Source organism: Drosophila erecta, unplaced genomic scaffold (genome assembly GCF_003286155.1).
Source record: "Drosophila erecta strain 14021-0224.00,06,07 unplaced genomic scaffold, DereRS2 tig00000152-arrow-arrow-pilon, whole genome shotgun sequence".
NCBI classification, from domain to species: domain Eukaryota; kingdom Metazoa; phylum Arthropoda; class Insecta; order Diptera; family Drosophilidae; genus Drosophila; species Drosophila erecta.
In genome coordinates, this window is record NW_020825211.1 from 955,525 (window position 1) to 979,188 (window position 23,664).

A 23,664-nucleotide genomic window follows, 5' to 3' on the forward strand; every position below is an offset into this window, starting at 1 on the left:
TCTTCGGGTACGCCTACGATTTTGACTGTCCGCCGGACGGTTTGTTTGGTTTGCTCGCCTTGAGTGGCCTCCAGTCCCGCTTGTCCTCGTCCTTATCCTGATCCTCGTTCTTTATGCCTTCGTTGTACTCCGTACTTTATCGGACTCTAGTTAACTTTGTCATGGTTAAACACTCTTCGCTGTTAATTTCGGTTTTTTAATGTTTTTTGCTTTTGTTTAGCCTTTTGTTTGTTTGCTAATGCTGCTGGTTTTGTTTTTGTTTCTTTATTTTTAGCTATTTGTTTTTCATTTACTTTAAATTTAATTTAAATAATGTTTATATATAGATGGTTTTGCTATACAACTATAGCTTGGTATGTAATAATATTAAAAAAAAATAATAGATTAACGTAAATTGTTTACTCTACTCTCTACATTTTCATCTCCATCGTACTCCGTGTTTCGGAATCTGTCTGTGCTTCCCATCGTTTCTCTCGTATCATATATATCATATTATATCATATCAGGACGAACATCTAGTCGAGGAAGGTGACAACTCCAATTTGCAATGGTAAAACATAAAATTATTCTGTATACAAGTTGTTTCCTCGTCCGCTTTCCGGTCCAAAGACTCTGTCGGTATTAGTTGCCTACTCCGAGTCCGGTTCGCGCTCATCGAAGCCAGCCAGATCCACCGTCTGCAGCATTCCACGCGAGTATGCGTATTCGATGAGGGCCAGGTGACAGAACACATACTGATCGGGCATCTGAATGGAGTAGGCGCGCTGTGATCGGATCTTCTCAACGGTGCCGCGTATGTCCGCCGTGCCCACATCCTCCAGGCGCGATATGCAAATGTCCAGGGTGATGAATGTACCTGCGTTGAGTTGTCGGTCAGTAAATCTGGAGGGGGATTGTCCACAATGCTATCGCCTCACCTGTGCGTCCAATGCCTGCACTGCAGTGCACCACAATGGGCGGTCCACGGGGATGACCCGCCCAGGTGTCGCCCAGTCCTTGGACGAGCTGCGCCTGCTTCTCACGCACCTTCTGTAGGAAGTTCAGCATGGCCATGGCCGAGCTGGGAACACCATAGTCCGGCCAGCTGGTGAACTGCCAATGTGAGACATTGCGAATTTCGTCAGTCTGTTGTGCGAGATGACAAAGTGATTATAGTATTCGATATCGTTGCCGTATTTAGAGAGTTTCACCTTTATGTTTCTCAATTCTAACGAGGCAACCATATAGTCCTCGTTGCACTCAACGCTAATTGTTCGCACATGGTAGTCGCCAAACTCTAAGGAACTTTCTTCAGTCGGCTCCCAGTACTGGCCGCATTTCACGCGTCCGCGCTCCATCACGCGCGTCGTCATTACTATAACTAAACAATGTTGCTCCCAGATCATGCGCCAAAAGTCCTGGGATGTCTTTGGTAATGGACCTGCAAAGGTGAACTCTGTTAGCTTAGCCCTTTATGCATATGATTAAGTGGGTCATCGCTCACCTTGAGTTGAAATATAGGCATTCTTTTGTTTGTAGCCATCGACGAAATTCGCATTTATATAATCCGACGGCTCGTCGCCGTCTTCGTTTGCCAGAACCACTCGACTGTGATCGTAGCAGAGGACGTCTGTGTAGCGATTCTTGGTCAGATTGGCCCGCATTCTGCAAGGATTTGGGCAAGTAAATTAGCTGAGATCTAGAACAATTATTTCTTTGACCTACCTCGCATGCAGGAAGGTGCCCTCGGGCGCCCTATTCCGAATGTCCGCGTACTCCTTAATCAGCCCATGGCGTCCGCGCTGCTTCACCATCTGAACGATCTGATCAATGGGCTTGGGATCACCCTCCTGACCGGCCAGACTATCATCGTCACTGAACCCGGACGAGGCGCTGCTGGGCGGATTCTCTGACCAGAACTCGCCGCTGCCATTGGTGGTAGTGGTGCCAGCAGCCGCGCCAGCAGCAGCTCCAGCAGCTGTGGTGGCGTTCGCGATGGTACTATTGTTATCCGCTGAACCACTCGTATTGAGCTTGAGGGGATTGGCCGCCGTGGCTGCACTGCTGCTGCTGCTACTGCAGTTGTTCGCCGCCTGGCGGTGGCTGGGACTCAGTCCGTTGATTGTGATATTTTCGTTGGGTTCTGTCGCCGATGCTGTTGCTGCAGTTACTCCGCCAGCTGCGGATCCAGCTGGACCGACACCATTGCTGACTGTCACCACGGTGGTATTATTCTCGCCCAACTGGTGGACGGCACTGATTATCGTGGCTGCCGTTGTCGTGGCCTCGGTTTCCGTGCCATTGGTGGACACAAGCGCTGATCCAGCTGCTGAGCCGGATCCGGATCCGGATCCACCGCCCACACCCACGATATTGGCAAGCAGCTCGTCCTCACGATTCGTCATCGATTGGCGGCAGCTGAGCAACCATGTGGCGTGATCGATCTCCAGCGTGCCACCCAAGTGAATGGGCAGCGCCTTGCGCGGCACGTGCAGCGCCAATTGAGGCACCGATACAGTGAACACTCGCTCGCGCAGTTTCTCGCGCACAAACAGACGCAGGATCTTGAAGGGTGCCTTGAACCACAGTGGCGCCGTCACGATCAGGACCTTCTTCAGACGCGCCGGATAGCCGCCCTGCAAGGATAAAGCAATGGTTTTATGATTAGAACTAGATTCTTAAGGGTGATGTCACGTCTTCCTCCAATTTTCTGTGACAGCTTCGATTTTTAGTAGCATTTATTTTTGTATACTCTATCTGATTAAGCTGCTATCCTTTGAACAGCAACTAACTCAATGGCCATGGTTCGGTTCTGAGTATATCTTTAATTAGTTGCGCCATTTTTATTTACTAATTGACGCACGAAAGGCATGATTAAAAGTGAGATTAATGTTCATTGAGCTGTAAGCAACCAATCAGAGGAGCATGCTGCCATTTTCCAGGAAGTTTTCAAAGATATACGAGTTCATGTACAGTCGACGTACAACTCAGCGTAATTCATTTTACGGGGAATTAATTTGTGGCAGTTGACATTTGTGCTTCATATACAGTTTCGACCCCTGCACTTTTCCCAGAACTGCGCAGATTAGATTTTGCATTCGGAATAGCGATGGGTGGATGGGTGGAAAAGTCCACCCGTAGCAGAACCCAGTTTCCAGGGAAACCGTGTGCAATAAAGCAAGTTGTAGTTCCGGCTAAAAACTTTGCATTTATTAATTAACACGCAACCCAATGAAATGTTTTGCTTTCAAGCTCCCCATCGTCACTTGCTTTGAAAAACATGGAGATACGCACTTCTTGGAAAAATGTAAAAACCTTTCAAAGAGCTTTCAATTACAGAAATTTCTTTCTACATAATAATATCGGACGATCTAAAATGAGTTGTATACAGAAATGAATCACACTTTGACAGGTGGTCTGGAAACTCACTCAGATATTGAATTTATGAGGACATTTAAGTAATTTAATGTAGTAAATGGCAATTTGATGGTCGTTGGTTTATAACTTTCTTGAACTTGGTAACAAACTTGGAAACTTGTCACAATGAGTGACAAGAAATATTTTAGGCCAATTTGATATACACATAAATAGCTAACATTAGGGCCGATTAGATGGGCATACTTTTGTCTAACTACTGCAGCTTTGATGAAGTTGAAAAGCCGCCAGGTTAAGTGGCTAAGAGAAAACTGCGTCAACATACAACGGTTCGGTGAACAAGAAGGAAAAGTGGGTGGTGGTGGTGGTGGTGGTTTTAGTAGTGGGGCAAAAGCACCGGCAACCTTCACCCAGTTGGGAAAATGTTGAGAAAATTTCATTGCGGCATTTTTCGTCGATGGCACATTGAGATACAGCAAAAACAACAAGTGGAAAACTTGGCTTCACTCAAAGGTGAAATGTGATTTCCTAGCGCAAGAGCGAGAGAGTTGAATATGAGACAGAGAGGGACAGATTGAGAGGAAGCGAGAAAGGGGGGTTGTGGGTGGCTCCTCGTTCTTTCCCGCTGTATTTGCTTTTCGGAGTATGTGCACACATATATGTATGTATATCATCCATGCCATCATTATTTAGTTTATTGGCCCCAAAAGCAGTGCAGCAAGCAGATTAAGGTCAGCAAGCACAGTGGGCAAAAAAAACTGCATAAATATCCACATACATATGTATGTACATATATGTATATCCAACAGAAATGCGGTACAGGCAACCAACAACAACAGCAAATGCACTTTAATTAAACGCACAATCACAACCAATATGGACACACACACACGCAGAGACACACATCCATGTGTTATTGTGAAAAATTTAATTAAAAGTTCTCCCAGCAGTTTACCTAAAAAATATCGTCTTTTCTCCCCCGTTTCGCCGCTTTTCCCCATTGTTTCCCTTTGTGCATCTGCTGGCTGTTGGCTCAATAAATTCCGTTTAAAGCCCTAATTGGCAATATACTCAATTATACTGGCTGAACTGTTTTGCCCTCTTTTCGCGGATTTCAATCACTTCTCCTAAGGCCACAGATCGCATCATCAAATTATAAACAGTGCAGCTGTGAAAGTCAATTGTCATGTGGCTGAAAAAAATTGTGACTTAATTGACTTCACATCGGACATCCTGTAAAACATCCTATCGGACATCCTATACGAAATTCTATGAGAAATATGATTTCCTTTCATCTGCCCCTCTCCATCTCAATTTTCACCTTCATCCTCGTTCTCTCGCTTCTCGTGCTTTTGTTTTGTTTCCGTGTGCACTTTTACTTTGATCCCAGCACACACCCACACAAACACACACACACATCTGAGATTATGGATGCTGAAAAGTAGGCAATATTGTTTTACATTTGAATGCATAATAACCTTTTGTTCCGCAATCTTTTTCTGTGACTCTTGTAGGAGGGGTTTTGAATGTATGCTTTCTCCATTTTCATTCTCATATTTCGATAGACCCTTTAAGTTCCTACAATAATAATCACCATGTCTTGTGTTTCATCATTTCTTTCCGTATTCAAGGATCAGGTGCCAGTCTGTGATATTATCCCATGCCCTTCAGTGGCGCAATTTGCACATTGAACTTGGCCTTGAAAACTGCGCTACAAAGCACAGGTAAAAGCAATCAAAATAATCCCACGCCTTAAGTGCACCAATAGTAATACAAATAATAATAAAAGAATAAAAAATAATAAAAAAAAAATACATTGCCATTGTTTCAACTAATCCATCGCAAATGCATTTGTTTATTTACCCTAAATTAAGCAACATTATTACTATTTGGGTTGCCTTTCCTTTCTCTTTTTGGGAGTCCAACCGGAGAAAGTAGTTCCCATGTTCTTAAGTTATTAAATTTACATATCAGCAGTACTCAATAGAGGCAATAAATAATCGACTTTTCCCCCCTAACTTGGCCAATAATAAATAACGCAAGGTGCGTGCCTTCAAGAAGTTTGAGTGGTTAACATAAAGTAATAAAGAAATATTGTATAACATTTCATTTCATATTCTCTCCTCGCATGTGAACTTTAGGGGTGCTTATGAGTCATAATTGGCGATTTCATTGTTTTATTTTTTGTATCAATGGTCTACTGAAATATATACTGAAACCGAATCCAAGAACGCACAAAAATCGAACTTGTCGCCCGGCATTTCAGGGTCACAAGCCCAGCTGTTCACCCCGCGCCCTTGCGCTTTTTCCCACACCCCCCTGTTTCTGGTTGTTCCCACATCCAATTAGAATCCAATTGGGTGGCTCGCGGCGCTGAGATAGCAGGCAATCCAATAATAACAATCACAATGCTCAGTCAGCCACCCCACCATCCGTGCACACATTTAATTGACAAACACGGCACACGGAAAAAAAAAAATAGAGAACAAATATTGGAATGTTACGTAGCACCATGTAGAAACTGCTGCTGTTCTCGGCCAGATTATTTGCCTTGAGGGACGAAAAGTCTGCGCAAAAGTTGAACGAAACTTGGGACAAACTTGAAGCATCCACCTTCGCGTCTCCGACCTCACCCCCTTATCGACGTGCCACGCGTGAGTCCCGCCGGCTAGGGGAGGCAAACCGAAAGAGGCACTAAGAGCACAGAAGGAATTCTCATGATGGGACTCAAGTGGGTAACTTCACGTGCCTTGGCATGTGTTTTACTCCCGATTCATCCCGACTTGTCTACGGTGTCCTTATGCCTCCCACTTCCCTGAATGAATCCTCGTTACGTGGCTGCAGAAGCAGCCGGGAAAATTGTATATTGTTATGTGACGTTCATTCCGGGCTAATGCTAAAATTAGCTACTTTGGCGGTACCGAGATGCACAGAAAGAAATGAGTAGTAATAAGTAGTATAGTGCAGTTATTTGAACTTCAAATAAACTTATTAACACTATAACTTAGGCTTGCCCATCACTTAATGCAATAGAACTTTCCAACATCTATTTTCAGAAAATTGACTTTAGTGCTCAAGTGCAAGAATCTAATTTCAGGCTATACTGAGAATTATGGAGATAAGCTAGCTTACAAAGCTGGCTTCTAGAACTCTGACGCAAGAATTTAATTTCAGTTCAATTATAAATTTTATTGTGATCAACGTCAAATCCAATCAAAGAGTTACTATGTAGCTAATTAGCAATCAGTTTTTAGTTCTTACATTAAAAAACCACCGAATTAAGTAAGATCCCTTTAATTCGGCGTTCGAAAGTAGATTTACATGTAGCCACGCCTTTTGGAAATACCCGAAATGACGTATGGCACATATTCCATTGAATCAATGAGATGACATTTAATTGCAATCTATACAAATGTCAAGGGGGACTCACAAGGAAGCCAATTAGACAGGAATTTCTGCGGAATCGACACGGTGGTAAAGTTCAAAATGTTATCAAGTATACGCCACACAGTCCCAACTAAAAGTATAGTAGAAACAGCGGGAATGTTCGTCTTTTCTCTGCCTATTTCATTTTGCAGCCATATTTCACATATTCAAAGGGGGCGAAACAATAAATGAATAAATATGTGAAATTAGCCATGGCCAAAATTGGTAATGCGTTTTAAGCTTGTTCCCGTCTTTGGGCATGAAACGAATTTGTCGTCGGCGTTGGCCAAAAAAGGCGAAAGCGGCACGCACAGCAAACAAACCGATAAACCAGCAGGCAAAAAGACGCAAGCAAAGGGAGGAAGAGGCTTAAAGACAAATGAATAAGCGAACGTGGGGCCAAAAGATCATGGGAAATGGCCATCGATAAGTTATGATTAATCAGCTTTATTCAATTATCTAATTGAAGAATAAAATTCGTATATATTTTGAAAAAAGAAACAAAAAAAAAAAAAACCCCACTAAATATAGAGATTCCTTGTCAATAGAAATTACGTGCGGCTATTTATGGATAATTTTTCCATCATAAAGTACAGCTAAAAAAAATAAAAACCAGCCAAGCCAGAAATGTTTACAATGAAAAGGTTTTCAAGTAGAAAGGCACAAAATGACAATATGTCAGGGGCAAAAAAGCTTAAGCCGTACACAAAATAAATAATAAATATTATTCGGCTGCAGGTGGACCAGTTGATGAAGAGAAGTCAAAGATATCCGTAAGGGGAATCAATATTTGATGGCTCTGGCTAAGCCATGCTAATTGGAGAGCTCTTCACGCTGATTGACTGACTGACTCACACACATACACATACACATACACACACACACATCACACACACACTTGTGGGAGATTCCAACCGAATCGAGGCTTATTTGCCCGGAATGATATAAGGCCGCAAGCCAATCAATTGAAAATCCCTTCGAGACACGAAGTAAATACTTAAAATCATTTGTCATAGTAAGGTCGGAAGGGTCGCAATCGATAAATGTGCTATTTATCATAAAGTATGCAAGCAGTCTAGTTTGTCATTCATCAAATAAATTATTTGCTTTCAAAACAGGGGTATAATATTAATGATAGTTGGATATGGATACAAATCGATTACTAAGTTCGATAGTTTCGATTTCTGATCTTAGGTACTTGCCTCAACCAACTAGTTTAACACTATAATTAATGTTTTACACATTGAACATTTATATATTGCATGACCAACTGTCCTAAAGTTCTGATACGCACTGTAACTGGGTCTCCTTCTCTGGCACATACAAGAATGACATGGACACACACACAAACACACACATTTAAATATGAGCTGGCATCGGGGACATAAATCAAAAGGTAAGAAGTAAAAAGTGGCAGCACAGAAAAAAAAAAAAATGTATACGCGCCGTGGAACGAACGCCAACAGCTGTGTTTGATTGCCTCCACTTGTTCCTCCTCATTCTTCCTACTCCACCTAGTTCTACCGCTTTAGTCCCTGTGTTATTGGCATATTTGCCATTGTTGCTGTTGATTTTTGTCAAGTTGTGTGAATGACAGCCGCAGCAGCTTTTGTTGCGCCAAAAAAAAACAGCGGAGGACAGGCAAGCGCAAAGAAACTCGCATATCACCTGCCTTTCATGATGATCGACCAAGATCCCCAAAGATATCTGCAAAGAGCAGCTGGCTTCGGAAAGCCGGAGGTTAGAAAAAGTGTCTTGACTATCTTGAGATTGCTTGTCAGTATAAACAGCTTGAAAGTGCCACAAGTTGTGTCAATATCGATTGTTAGTAAGCAGTTAAGTTATCACTATAATTTCTAGGAATTGACTAAGTGATTTAATGGCCAGCCCATTAACATATATTCCTAATAACAACTGCATAAATATTTTGGTTTAGTGGGTGAGTATGGAGAGCACTTTTGAAGTAGATAACTCAATTAGTTCGTTTAGATAGCATCGATATTTTCGATTATTAATTGAACTAACAATTTACACTTTTTCAATTTATAAACTACTGGTTTCCCATATTCAATTTTCATGGCCTCGGGAAAGGAAGTATCCCCTGTCAACAGTATTTTCGCACTCAGCCGGGTCAACCCAATTAGTTGACCTACTTTGCCACAACGACCCCTCTCAAAAGCATTTGGCATTAGCTAATTGAATAGCACAAGGGCTCAATCCGCGAGATTTCAGCCGCTTATTGATTAATAACGATGAAGTAGCCGTGATTTACCTAAGCACCGCGATCAACTTAAACCGTGATTCACTCCGAAAGCCCAGGCTAATGAATCATAAGCGAAATTCAAATTAAAATCAAATGTTTGTTGTCTACAAATAGCCAGAGAAACCAAATAAAAAATAAAAACAAAAAAAATGGATTTCCTTGAAAACAAAAGACAGCGAAAACAACAAATATAAATGTTTTTGGCGAGGTCTGTACTCTCTGTCCATATAGGCGACAAGTACATATATATATATATATCACTTTGTTCATATATCTGTCCATATACCCAGTACAATATATATATACGTGTATATATGTATCTGTATCTGTATAATCATGTACCTGAGTCGCGCGTTGGCGTTGTTATGGATTGCTGTTGATTGCCGCGTTGTTGCAATTGTTGTTGCCCCCACCGACGCTGTCTAATTATTCAGATTTTTATTGTAATATATAGTTTGGTTCGCACAATTAAATGCTAATTGCGTGCACTTTCAATTCAACAATTTTACATAACTTTTTTGCTTGCGTTTCTATATCTTTTTTTGTTTCTCGTGTTGATTCTCGCCGATTTGTCACATTACACAATGGGATGGATGCACATCCTCTCTTTATCTTCTTTTGGTTTAAACGGCAGACACACGGGGGTTGGGTTGGGATTGTTGGGGTTTCAACAGGGAAAAAACAAAACAAAAATACGCATTTGAGATCGGGTACTTTATTTTTATTTAACCACGGATTTCAGTTGTTAATTCAGTAGTCCATTTTTGCCCAATACTTTTGTGATATTTTTGTGTATTTTTTTTAACCGGTTGCAATCCGCGAATTTGTTGCTGCAAAGTGCGTGTGGAACATTCAACAAACTAAAGCTGATTTCAGATACACACATACAAACACAAACGCACACTCACGCACCGAGAGTTTTCCACTTTTCTTTGCACTTGGAAAAAAAATAAGAATGTTTAAGCACTTTAGCAGAAGGATTTCCGATTGAGCAAGAATTTGGAAAGCATTTCGGTGGCTTTTCTATTGCCAGTTCAGTTTTTCAATATTTCGATTTTCCTACGCCTCTGAGTTGACTTTTCTTGGCCGCTGCGTTTCATTGGATTTTCTCGCTTTTCTTTATCGTCGTTTGTTTGTTGCGCGTCGTCGTGGAAAGCTGAACTACGTCTGACTGCTGCGGCTGCTTTATTTTATTTTTTTCGTTTCGTTTTGGTTTTTTTTCAGCTATTTTTTTTCCCCCTGTTCGCTATTTTGCGGCTGCGTTCTCGGCGCACGCGCTCTCTTTTTTTTGCCACCACCATCGGCGAAAAAGAGCGCTCTCCCTCTCTCTCTCTGGCAACCCTGGTGGACACCGGGGGGTTGTTGGGAGAGCGAGGGACGAGGGCGAAAGGAAGCGCGAGAGCGAAGGTGAGAGCCGAAGTAGCGAAGCGCTAAGGGTGGTTTTGCGAGTGCAAGGTTGCATGCGATGCAGCTGTCGATTGCTCGCGTGTGGGTGGCTCAAGTGGTTGAAGTTGGCAAACAGGGTTGCCAGCCCCGCTTAGAAAGCTGTTCGAAGCGTCAGGCTACTCAATAAAATCAGGTTCAGTAATGAACATAACCAACAAAAAAGTACAAAATTATAGTCAGTTGAGTTCGTTTAAATGTCTTAATCGTTTCAGATTGATGTAGATTGCCAAAAAAAAGAGTTTAAATAGTCATCAAAGATTACACAAAATACTTTTTGAATATTTTACTTTATTTGGAGAAGTGCTTCAAGTCACAACAAGAAAGGGAGCTTAAAAAAAGGGCCTATGCATTGATGACTGTGCCTTCGGATCTCTCCAACGTTCGTTTTTAGATTAAGTAGCTACCAAAAATACTAATTGGTTAGATAAGATAAGTTCTTGATATTCTTTTATTTTACTCCAGCCACAAAACGGCTTTTAAAAAAAAGTAGTTTACATCATAAACTGTCAAAAAAATATGAATTACGCAATAATGTCAGTTAATTTGTTGAAAATCAAACCTTCCAGCCTTAAAAGTCATACAACTTTTTACTATTGTATTTAAAAAATATACATAAATAACACGCCACTAATTTTTCAGTATAACTATATTAATTTTTGGCGATTTTTTGTTCGGATTTTCCGGAACCATTCTTGTAATGCGGAAATAGAGTAATCCACGTTCCGAGGGCGTACAATTCTCTAGTTTCTGGTGTATAAATTTGCATTTAGACGTTCAAATCTGGTCTAAACATTTGCGTCAATGTCGAACGGCTGTGGCAACAAAAAGCACGTTGTAAAAATAACACAAAACAGCAGCTAGCCAGTCAACCAGCCGAGCGGCCAACAATAACAATAGCGTTAACATATCGACAGCGTCATCGTATTAAAGCCAACTGAGCAGCAATGAATGAACTGCGCGCCGATGTTCCTTACAAACGATCTGATCTATAAATACGACCAAATTATCCCGCCGTCAATCAGTGTGTGATCAAGTGTTTATAAGCCAAGTGCAGCAGCCAATAATATAATGGGGGCCACAAGAAAATTACAAAGAAAAAAGCACCGAAAACTTTAACGCGCCTGCATCGAAAATGAAAACTGACTTTTTCAGGTGTACGCACATTTTAACCGCTCTTTTCCGTTCGTTTTTCTTTGGGATAGGGGGTGCTTTTGGATACAATCTATAACGTTCGACTAGAACACGCCAACTGAATTAGTTAATCAAGCAAAAGCGTAAGATAGCCACCATCGACACATCGAAAAAGAGCGCGCTTTTAAGCTTGCTCTCTCCGTGCTCTCTTCCTCGCCATGCCAGGTTTATGCCATAAATTACATGAATTATTGAATATCAAGATTTTGTACTTATACAAATCAAAGTATGTTGATATGCGTCCCATGTTTAAAAATAAATACATTTTTTCCTTTTTCTTATCTTGATTTCATAAACAGTGCTACGCATAAACACCGCCTCTCTCACACTTCCACACTCTCTGTGTAAAAGTGAGAGTGAAAACGCGTGGGCACGTTCCACTCTCTGCATTAGTGTGTGTGGGTGTCTGTGTGTGTGCTACGATCGCTTCCATTTTCACATTGCGACAACGCTGCGTATGCGTGATGGCCCCAAAAATATTGCACATACGCGCCTTGGTACAAGCCAGAGTTGCCACGCTTTTCCTCGTTTCGTTCCGTCCCCATGACGTCACGGCCATTGGGCTTACCGCCAACGCAACTTATCATCGGCCCGCTCTCTCTTAAGCCAAAAAAAACGAAAAAAAAAGACTTAGACACGCGTCAAAGAGAACGCTTATTGGACACTCTCATTCTCCCGCACTTCACCTTCCTCTGCTCTCCACCTATCCATCCAACCATCTCCCTCTGACCAGTGGCGTTCCATTTGCGAGGGAAGAGCTCGCCCACGCCGAATTGTTTTCATTGTTAACTTTATTTTGTGCGTTTTGATTTTCGTGGCAGAATGGAATTCATCCATATATATGTATATGTATTTAAACAGTTGGGTCCAGACAATTAGCACCGCAATAGCACAATTTTAAAATTAATTATTATACTTAGCATGGGTGGTAACCCTACAATCGGTATATTTTTGAATGTGTGCTCTTTTCTCCCTAGCTCGTAACAATTTGTATTAAGATTAAAAAGATAGATACACTTTTAATGAAAATAGTATAAGGAAATTCGAATGAAAATATTATGAGATAATATTAGATAGCCAGTAATGATTGACATTTGTCTAACGCAGTCTGTACATCTAAGTGGGCAGATTATGTATACAAATATGGGTAGGTAGATAAACACCAATGTAAATGTTTATTCATACATATACACCTGAAGAGGCTTTTTGGCAAATTGAGCGAAATATATCGAGAGATTCCAATGTACGTGGACTTTCAATGCCGGCCGGCGATTTCTCTGGACCCCATATACATATACATATATATATACCTTCGTTCGAGGTACGATCTCTGTTAACTGTACATCGCCCATAGGACGACAAGTAGAACGCAATTTCAAGACAAACATCAAGACAGCAAAGAGCACGAAAATGTGAGATTCGGGCAAACGAAACGCAAATGAAATGGAAAACAAGGCAGGCAGCAATACAAAAAAACAAAAAGAAGAAAAACTGGGATGATGATAGCTACCTGTTGTTGTTTTTGGGGCTGCCTGTTGTTGTTTTATTTCTTTAATGCAAGTAGTGGAACATGGGCTGGTGACAGTGGGCTGTCCTCAATCAAAATTACGTCTTACTCTGTGTAACTTAGCCAGCAGTAGTTGTTTTCATCTATTTGCGTGGGCAGACGAATGCTTCCGCCCACGCGGGGCATGCTGCGATTGCCACGCCCACCCTCAGGACCACCGCCCACCAGCAACCAGTCATCTCCACATTGTGGGTGTGCGTGTGTTTGTGTGTGCGTGTAGTGCGTGGGGGTGCATACCTAGAGTGGGGTTTCTAGTTTTATTTTTTGTTAAAGCGCTGATTGTGTGCACTCAACTACTTCCTACAACAAGGATTTCCGAGTCAGGTACAACGGTAATATTTTATGGGAGTTCATGTAAAAAACAATGCGAATAACTAACTTTTATGGGCGGAAAAACAGAAAAATAGAGAATGCCCACAACAGCACTTAAAGGGCCTACAGTTAACAGTTTTCACAGTAATTTGTAAACAACGAAATTTCCCATGGAAGGGGTCATACGTTATTATTTTTACAAAATCTATAATTGGCATTACGCTATGGAAGCTCATTTAAGCTGATTTTAAGCTCATTTCTGAAATCATTATTGTATTGTAGCTCTTTGTGCTATAAAACAAAGAGAGTTTAGAAACCAATCAACAACAACAACCCAACACAAAACGGGAGATAAATTAAGAACTTGCCCAATACCGGACTCTATAAATCCCCCCACCCACTTCCTTTCAATCAACGTGAACCACAAAGTAAATATGAACAAAAAAAATACATTTGACGCATGACATGAAAAGCCAACGAAACGAGACAGAAATTTTCAGCTTGAAGACATTTTTCCGCCATTCCGTGGATAGAGAATCCACAGGCCACTTGGCACAGAAACCACGGATTGTTGGATGCGCGTATACTGATTCACAGATACGACAAAAGAAAAAAAAAAACATAAATGCGCATATGGCACATGAAAAAACGCACACACCAAATGGGAAATATCTTTTGCATTAATAGAGGCATGTTTAATATTTTAATATTTCAGAGGCCGCCGTGTGCCACGCTTCGTGCCTTTGTGGGGCAAGCTGGGCTTGGGTTGCGTTGTCTTTTGACTTGCCACGAGCCGGAAGTGCGACACAATGGGGCAAAACTGCAGGAGGCAGGCACTGTGATGACAGACGAGCCACCTGGAATGTTTCTGATTCTCCATCATATAAGTTTAAGAACATTTTTGAAAGTTGTTTTGCTTAAATGGTTATGTTAATGACTCAACTCTTTAACAAGTACATGAAACTAGTCTCGCATGATCGTAAGAAATATGAGAGCATCATTATACATTTAATCAGATAACTAAAACATGTATCCATATAAAAAAAAATTTAATGGAGATTGCTTCCTCTAAGCTCTATGTATCATAGAGATTAACGTTCAATATAGTTTCCTGATCTGTCAAGCAATTCCGCGATAAATGCCCAAAAGTATGCCACGCTGGCCGATCGAAACTCACCTTGAGCAGAGTGAGAATCTTCTGGGAGAGGTCGTAATCAAAGTTGGAATACTTGGAGCCGCTCATGTCGTAGATAAAAACGAGACCGGCACGCTGTGTCTCCGAATCCTGGAGCGCACTGTCCAGCTGATAGACGATGCCCTGCAGCGTGGTTGTGTGCGAAACGCTCAGCGGACTGTGTCGATTGGCGGTGAAAAGGGCGATGGCAGCGCCACTGGAAGTGCGTGCGGGCTGAAATCAGAAACGGAAATGGTTATCAACGCATTCCTGGTATAGATGCGGAAATATGTAACCACTCACCAGGATTGTGAACTTGCCGGTCTGCAACTCGGAGCGCAGGGGCTCAACATCCGGATCGATGTTATATAGATATTCCTTCAGGCGGATCTGTTCATGCTGTTCGTACAGCGATACCGCTCGCGGTATATCGAATTTACGGGCGTACAGAAACTTGACGGCTGTTGTATGCGATATGTGGCGCCTCACAGGCGCCGCTCCCCCACCATCACCACCACCACCTCCGCCTCTTCCTCCTGCACCTGCTCCTCCTCCTCCTGGCGCCGGTAATTGCACCTGCAGCTGCTGCAACTGTGGCGGCACTACTGCTATTAAGTTCTGCGTGCTGCTGGCTGAGGAGGAGGAAGCTGACGGGGATGTGGCTGTCGTTGTGCTGCAGTTAGCACCCAGATTGTTGCAGAGATCAATGAATTGTTTCACAGCCTGAAAGCAAAAATATGAATATTAATATGGCTCTCTTTATCTGGGGAAATATTTATAAATATAAATCACACTTCTACTTAATTCTTGAAATGCGCTTAAGTACGACCTCTTGTAATTTATTTTTCTGAGAAAAACAGAAAAAAAAAATCAATCAATAAAAAAAAAAAAATTAGGAAAATTCCAAACGATGAGTATTTTAATACTAATTTTTTACGCATTGCTTTTCGAAATAAGTTTGTAAGTCACCATACATGCATACTTCGCACAACATTTGACAGTGATTTCCATCATAATATATAAAATGTATGGTTATCAATGAGTATTGTAGAAGCAGCAAAAGTGCCAAGACTCTTAAAGAGTGATTCAATTCCATGACATTACGAATTTATGAGAACAAGTACCCTGACAATACAAGTTTATCGCATAATTCCAGTATCGTATCTTAGCAAATATCTTGGAGATCTGAAGAGATAGCCTCATTAAATGCATCTGCAGTGAGAGAACGGGTTCAACTTCGACGGGACCTCCTTCATAACCAAGTGAATTTACGACAATTGCTTCAATTACGGAACTAGTTCTGTCACTCTGATGCACATAAAGTGGTCAACTGGTTTCCGCTTTGCCATTGCCCATTTGATTCATAGACATTGGTAAGGACTGAGCCAACGACTTGCAGATTAATAAAACCGCCAACTTTATGATCAACCGAACTAGTTCAGAGCCTGCGAATCGTAAATTTGTGCAGTTTATGGAGTGATGTGATGCATACTCTGTGTTCTCACGACTTCGTGATGCTGTGCAATTAAACACGGTGATCATCTTTAATTTTGAGCTAATGGCTCACACCTATGATCACATCATTGCTAATAATGCTGCCGTATATTTGTATCTATATGTATATAGTGTACTATATATATACTGTGCACATTGTGCAATGCTATTGCACTGTGGCCCACCTTATCTGCCTCCAAAATGGGGTGAGATTAAGTGTGTAAATGGGAAATATCAACAAATGTGCCACCTTTTGGCTTTTTCGCCTTCAGTCGAATAGTCTTCAGTGTCTGGCAATTTCCGCAAATTATATCATTGGGTGAAGATAATATACAATACGAGTATGTACATTATACATACTCGCACATATGTACTTCTGGTGAAAAGTGCAAGTTTCATTCATTTCTTAATGGGTCAATCGCCATTCTGGGGGTTCTTTTGACCCCGTTTTTCCTATCAAGGTTAATATGGGGCAATACGATCCGCGCCACCAAAGTGTTGGATCAACGAAATTAAAACATTATTCGCTTGTGGGAATTGCTCAATTAAACCAATTCGTCATTATTGGGGAACCAATTGAGGCTTTATTTCTTTATCTGACGCTCTCGTTATTGAATTTCCAGTGTTTATTCTACGCCGGTTCCTTTCCGGTTACCATTAAACAGGTGCGAGTTTCGTCAACTGAAAATTGATTCATTTAATACACACAATAGCTGGGCCTTCTCTATTTTAGCGATTTTCTGCACCAACTAATTAGACAATCCATATGCCAGCCACGAGCATGGGTAATATACATATGTATATCTATATATATATTACAGAACGTAGAACGGAACTGAATGGAACCGTTTGAAGCCCGTTTGGAAACGATCCATAACCCACCTGTTCGCGGTTGCGACGTCGTTGATACAGATGCACCATGGTCTGTCTTTAGTATTAAACTTGAATCACCGATAGATCATTCGCACTAGCAAGACACCTGAACAAAATTGGGATATATCCTTTGGGCAGAGAAATATAAACTCGTATGGAGTCAGTTCTAATCAATCTTCACTATTAGCCACTTCGCACTGCCCTTTTCGCGACACGCCGCGTCCAAAGCTTCTTGGGTACTGAAAACTGCAAACAGTCGCGACCACTTGGCTTCGATCGTCGAGCAAAGCGGAAAGCAGCGCTGTCGGCGTCGTCATCGTCATCGACTGGACTGACTGATAGTAGATACACCGGGAGAAATGCAGGTATTGTGTTAGTACCCACAAGTTTTACGTAAGACATTTACTGAATTCAATACCGATTCCGATTTAAAATAGAATGGCATGATCGTGTCATGATGCTTAAGGATTAAGCTAAGACTTAGCACTTTGCTAAGAGGATTATTATTTTTGAAGATGACTTATAGACGTTTTTGGCTAAGTGCACAGCCGCTGCGCTGCTGCGGTTAACGAACTGCAGGGGCAGAGAACACGTTGAGCGTTTTCTCGGAAGCGGAGACGCGGGCGGCGCCAGCGGAGGCATACCAACAATTTGAGTCATGCGGGAGTCGCCGGCGGAGACGGAGACAGGGCCGAAGCCACCACATGTCACCCTTCGACCGGTGCACAGTGGGCCAGATAACATCGATGTTTGATTAGTGCTGCGCAAAGCGATAAGTTATCTAGCATATTGTGTTCGTGAAAACTCGAGCTTCCCATTTACTGAAACGAAGCCTATTAATTAGCATGAATTACTCAGCTGCTCACGTTCTTGTGCGAATTGTCTTAAATTAATTAAAATTCCTTGCAACACGAAAAAAATGCACGACAAGTATTGGAAAATAGTCATTGGCAAGTTTTTTTTACACAGAAAGTTAAGACAGATACTGAAATGATGCATCCGTAGTAAATATTTTCTGATAACAGATAACTAGAATCATTATCACTTAAAATTTGTTGGTAATTAAGTTTTGAGCATGTGATTTGCCACACTGTGCGGGTCCAGGGATTCCTTTGAAACGGATTCGGATGATGTGAACCCAAAAGAGAGGTGAGCGATGCTATGCGTCATCGTATTTATGATCCTCACCTCTGTTCCAGCGATCATGTTTGTTTATCTCGCGTCTTTCTACGAATACATTATCGCAACGAAGTCTGAAACAGAGGCTTAATGGTTATGACATAAGATACTCAATTCATTCGTTTCGAGGGAAATGACTGAATAACTCCATCCAGGAGTCGAAATTCAAGTCCTTTGATCCGCAATTGGACTATTTACTTTGCAAAGTTCATTATCCATTTGAAAAAAAAAACAACTCACACATGCTGAGTGGAATTGGATACGCGGCATTTGTTTATGATGTGTCATCCGTCGGTTGTCGGTTTGTTGTTTACTTGCAGTTGGTAGCTGGCCTAGGCCAACAGGTCACCAAGTCGTGTCTAATTTTGGATACCCGCTAATGGCTCCGCGGGCGCTACTTTCACTTTTGGCACGCGGGGATCAGGGGGCGGAGCGGGGCGGGGCCGGACTGGAAATTAAAAAGGTTTATCGGAGAGAGTCGCCCGAATGCTCCGGATTTGTGACTAAGTTCAATGGAATCGGTCAGCAAAGGGTACATACGTGATGTGTATGCTGCTGATGTATCATTTCCATGAAAATATCTCAATCAATCAATGGAGATATGTTTACAGAAGATCATTAGTTTGTTTTGTTCTGGTGGAGATTTTAACATGAAAATGATTAATTAATCTTCGATGTTGTGCAAATTAAATTTTTAACATTTTGATTTTTTTTAGTAATTTTTCAAAAGCTATTGTTATTATCAGCATAACAGCATAAACAAAAGATTGTTTGTCAATTAGCCTGATGGCAAAGAAAGAAATCTAGAAAGCAGCTCGTGCAGACGGAAGGCGGTTCACTCACTTCCGGTTTCGGTGGTGCACAGTTCGAGTTTGAGTTTAAGTTCTGGTTATGGTTATGATTACAGTCAACGTAAATCTCTTGGCCAGAGCCAGTTAATAGAGCAACAACAACGACCAGTCTTCTTAACTGTTTGCATGCAAAGTAAAAGCGACAGACCTGGCAAAACTGTTCCAATCCGTTTCGTTCGGTTAGTTCGGTTCTACCTGGAAACTGTAAAACCGCTTGGGGCCATGGCTAAATCGGTGTCTCCGATCTCTGGAGAAGACTCTTCTGTTAACGGACTCTGAGCATGGAAGCCGCTGGTGGCTGGTTGTTCTGAAAATCAGCCAACGATCAGCGATTGGAAAACTCTCAGTCAGCCGCATAGTTAGTTAGATTCGCTTGGGGAAAGAACTAAAGCCCATAGACCAAACACCATGCAGATTGGGTGGAGAAACTACTAACATCGAACAGCAGCCATATCTATCTGACTGATCAACATAGTAGTTACCGCGCACAGATAACTCATCATTTATGATTTCATTGCTGACTAATCTGGTCGTGAACAATTGCTCTGCAGTAAATGGAGCATTAAATCAGAATATATATTTACGCTGAATTGCACTTGGTGAGTTGACAACAGTTGGTCAGTCGCTGGAAACACAGCTTTCGAATCTTTATAATGAATTTTCCTGGCAAACCCCCATAAAGTACGTAATTGGGATTTTTAAGGGCTATAACGATGATACGATTGTAGATAACTACAATTAAAACCCCTGTAGAGATTGCTCAAATGAGAATTTAAAGAAAAATCCAACGCGAATCACACCTACCCCATTCGCGCACTCGGATATTAACCCCCATTGGGTGAATGCACCAGACCCTCCCACAGGATCATCAAACGAGGCTTTCGCCATTATTTACGGCTTCATTCTGGCTCCTTTCGACGATTTCCTTTCACAGGATGCAGGATATTGCTGACAGATTGTTGTCTGAGAATATTGCACAGTTTCCAGCAGGAAACGACGCACAATGAAGGGGTTTTTCGCAGGAGGGGCTACTTCCTTTCACACTTTCGCAATTGATTCGAAACGCTCTGCTAAAGCGCATTTATTATGCTTCCGCTGAATGCGCAGTCGCAAATTGGTTTACGGGGAGTGATATGGTGGGGTTCATGGGATGAGAAGCGTAGCGGAGAAGAGCTGACCCCAAAGCGGATGGTGGCAACTTGGAGCTGGACAAAAGACCGTCCAGTTCATATGATGCCGCTACAGTATGTACAGTATGACTTCTCTAAGGCGAACCACTCGGTACTAGTCGCATAAAAAGATATAAATTAATTTTAAAAGGAAATATTATGGTATTAGATACATTTTATTACAAATTTATTTCCAATTTCAAGATTCATTAAAACAGAGACTTCGCTTAAGAACAACAACTATGCTTTTCAAACGGTTTATCTTCATTGTCTATCCTAATAGCCCCCCTCTTCAGCTAGCACCCCTTCCCCACCCCTTTCGCCACGGCCATTTGCATATGAACAAATGCTTTTTTTTTAGAAAGAAATCCAAAGAAGCGGCGAAATTTCATTTGCATGCGAATTGATGTCGGGTCTCCCGTTCGCCTCATGTTTCTTGGGTTTCTTGTGCGATGAGATGTGTTACATATGGGTTCGAATCCGAGTTCCAAACGGAACTTGGCCAATAGCAAAAGAAATGCTAGGCGAAAAACAAAAGAAACCAGCTGTTGGATTACGAGGCTAAAAAAGCTAATGGAACATGATTTCATACTATCAAAACCAACAGCTGCCATGAATTTTCAAACTATCTGTAAGCATATTTCATGGGAAGAAAGAGATGAGTAATTAGAATGTTTAAGGGCCACATACGGAAAATCAGAGTGTAGGTGTTTTGTAATAACAACAATTTCCTGAATGTTTTCAATGAGTAAGCCAACTATGACTGAAGTGAATGGGTAAATCGATGAAATAGAACCTTATAGAACCTATAAGAAATTGTTGGGCTTAAACATCTTTCTAATTTAATGGCTAGTGAAAAAAAGACCATTAGCAATATCTCAATATGGTAGATTCAACTCTCTTGTTTCCCGGTATTAGGGAATTTAATGCGTGATTTTGGCATCTCACTAAAGTGTAAGGCTTTTATTTAACACCAGATCAGATAAGATAGCTACTTGGTATAACTCAAATGGATCCATTCTTTCTCTCTTAAGACAAAAACAGCATCTGAGATAAGTCAGTGAGTGTGTTGATCTTGCTTTCCCGGTAATTCTCAGGTGGAAAGAAACCAACTTCGCAGAAGTCTTTGTTCGATGCTAATGAACTAGAGAAGAAAGAACAGCAGAAGAACAGATCTTGAAGCATGGAGAGCTCAACAAGTTGAAAAGGAACGGAAGGAGCTAAAAAAGCAAGCAAAACTATCTATAAATAGCGCTGGAAAAGAAAAATAACGATGCAAGTAGAAGAGAGTGATTACACAGGAAGAAAAAAGATTGGTAAGCAGCAAAAAAAAAACTTTAATCAAGTACCTTTCATGTGCATTTAACTTTAAAAGTTCCTAAACTTTGCAATTAATATTTTGAAATATTATAGAACCCAACACCATAGGTTAAACAAATAATCTCATTCATTGTTCTATCTATTATTTTTTTCGGTGTTTTAAAGAGAGAACCAACCAAATAGAGAGGATCCTGAGGTGAGAGAAAAGCAAAGCAAAGCTTAGAAAGTAAAAATCAAAATCATATGTAAGAATGAGATGGATGTGCGCACACGCACACACACACACACACACGCGCACAAACACACTGACACACACCTTGGCAATGCACAGGAAGAGACGCCGATGACAGCCGCTGTCCTGCTCGCTCCTGCTGCTACTATTGTTGTTCTTATCCTCCTGTCTGTCCTTATTCCATTGCGTTTGCTGCATTTTACGGCATTTTTCACACACCCACACGCTGGAACAAATCCTATATTGCACACTATTGCACACACACGCACAAAACAAATAAATAAATAATAATTTAATTCCACATCACAGCGAACAGACGCGAGCGCACAAGGCGGATGAGACGAGATGAACGCGCGTCGACTGACAACAAACAATGAACAGTGAACGGCGGCGAAACAGCGAGAAACGCAGCCAGCAGCTTCTGTCTGCGTCGGCAGAGCTGCTGCGCATGCGCAGAAGAGAAAGAGGAGCGCACAGTGGGTCTACCTGTTTGATCTAGATCTTTTTTTAATGCCAAACTTATATGTAAGTAGTTGTTTACCATTTACCAAATTCAATATTTAAGCCTAAGTCGCCAATTCAAATGTATGAATCACTATCTATTCAAAGTAAGTTCTTAGCAATGAAACTTCTTTATAGAGTCCAATACAATCGTTGTGCAGTAACACAAAACGTATTCTATCTGAAACGCTGCGCTTTGCCCACTGTGCTGCGGAGAGAGGCTGTGCGAGTGGAGCTGCGCAGTCCGCCCCATTACAAGGCATTGTTGCTGTTGTTGCCGCTGTCGCTGCCACTGACACAGTTCAATGTCAGCCGGCTGAAGAGCGTGAGAGACAGAGAGGGAGAGAGGAGAAAACGGGAGCCCATGTTAAGATTAAAAGGATGCCCATTAACAGTGATCATGATCTGTTAATCGGCAGCAAGCACAGTAGAACCGCAAAAAACCTATCCTCTTGTAACTAGAACTTATTTTCATTAAAGATCTGATTGAATATTATGGTTCTTAATCAATCTGTGAATTCTGTGAGTTCTTTAATAATGAAATTTTTTTTGGTTGATTTTAAGCAATCAATGTAATCATGCCTTCTTCCACAGGGAGGTCCCACTGCATTCTAAGAGAAGTGCGCAGCGAGCTCAGCCGGGACCCGTCAATGGAAATGGGGGGAAAATAACTAAATCAAGCTTAAAACTTAATGCCCAAAGGCACGGCTCGCTGAGCGGCTTTTGTGCTTAATTTAATTTATTTTCTTTGAGCCGCTGCTCATGACTTCTTATGAAAGTGTTAAGAAATTTCGCCAGTTTCGAGTGTCGTTGGAAAAATTTCACTTGCTTCGCGTACAACTCACATATGTACATGTGTACATATGTATGTACATAGTATGTGCTTATGTGAGTTCGTTTTGTTTTCTACCATTTGCGCATGATTATTGTTATTATTTTTCATTATTATTACGCTTTCTTGTGTTTGCGCGCGCCTGTCTCTCGATTATTTAAACAAAACGCTCGCTTAACTCTGTCTCTGTACCGTCACACCCCCCTCCCCCCTTACCCTTTCTTCCAACGAGGGGCGTGACATTGAGACAAGACAAAAGCCTCAAGCCTCACGCTTCGGTGTTGTTGTTATAATAATATTATAATCATTATTACTACTATTGTTGTTGCCGCTGTAGAGCAGAAAACTTTCTTTTCAATGCGTTTTTACACACAAATCCGCATCGAAAAGAAATCACCGCAGCTTAAACACACATATGTTAATACCGATGAATCGATCTGATTGCTACAGTGCGACTTCAGTAAGGGCAACGGCTCAGCA

At 41.5% G+C, this 23,664-nt stretch overlaps 1 protein-coding gene across 4 annotated transcripts in view; it reads right to left on the bottom strand.

The window, feature by feature from the left end:
- Positions 1-248: 248 nt before the first annotated feature.
- LOC6549775 (tyrosine-protein phosphatase non-receptor type 9) overlaps positions 249-23,664 on the bottom strand; it is a 29,961-nt gene continuing 6,545 nt past the window's right edge. Inside the window, exons 1-8 of one of the 4 annotated variants that reach the window (XM_001977270.3) lie at positions 21,936-22,261; positions 15,037-15,456; positions 14,737-14,967; positions 1,705-2,615; positions 1,484-1,644; positions 1,191-1,420; positions 918-1,125; positions 249-856 (exon numbers count right to left, since the gene is read on the bottom strand). In XM_001977270.3, coding sequence (XP_001977306.1) covers positions 630-856; positions 918-1,125; positions 1,191-1,420; positions 1,484-1,644; positions 1,705-2,615; positions 14,737-14,967; positions 15,037-15,456; positions 21,936-22,049 — 2,502 coding nt within the window. In that variant the 5' untranslated portion in view covers positions 22,050-22,261 and the 3' untranslated portion in view covers positions 249-629. Of the gene's footprint in view, positions 857-917; positions 1,126-1,190; positions 1,421-1,483; positions 1,645-1,704; positions 2,616-9,385; positions 10,320-14,736; positions 14,968-15,036; positions 15,457-17,109; positions 17,353-21,935; positions 22,262-23,664 lie in introns of those variants that run through there. The other 3 variants (XM_015155579.2, XM_015155583.2, XM_026982657.1) reach the window with 3 other exon arrangements.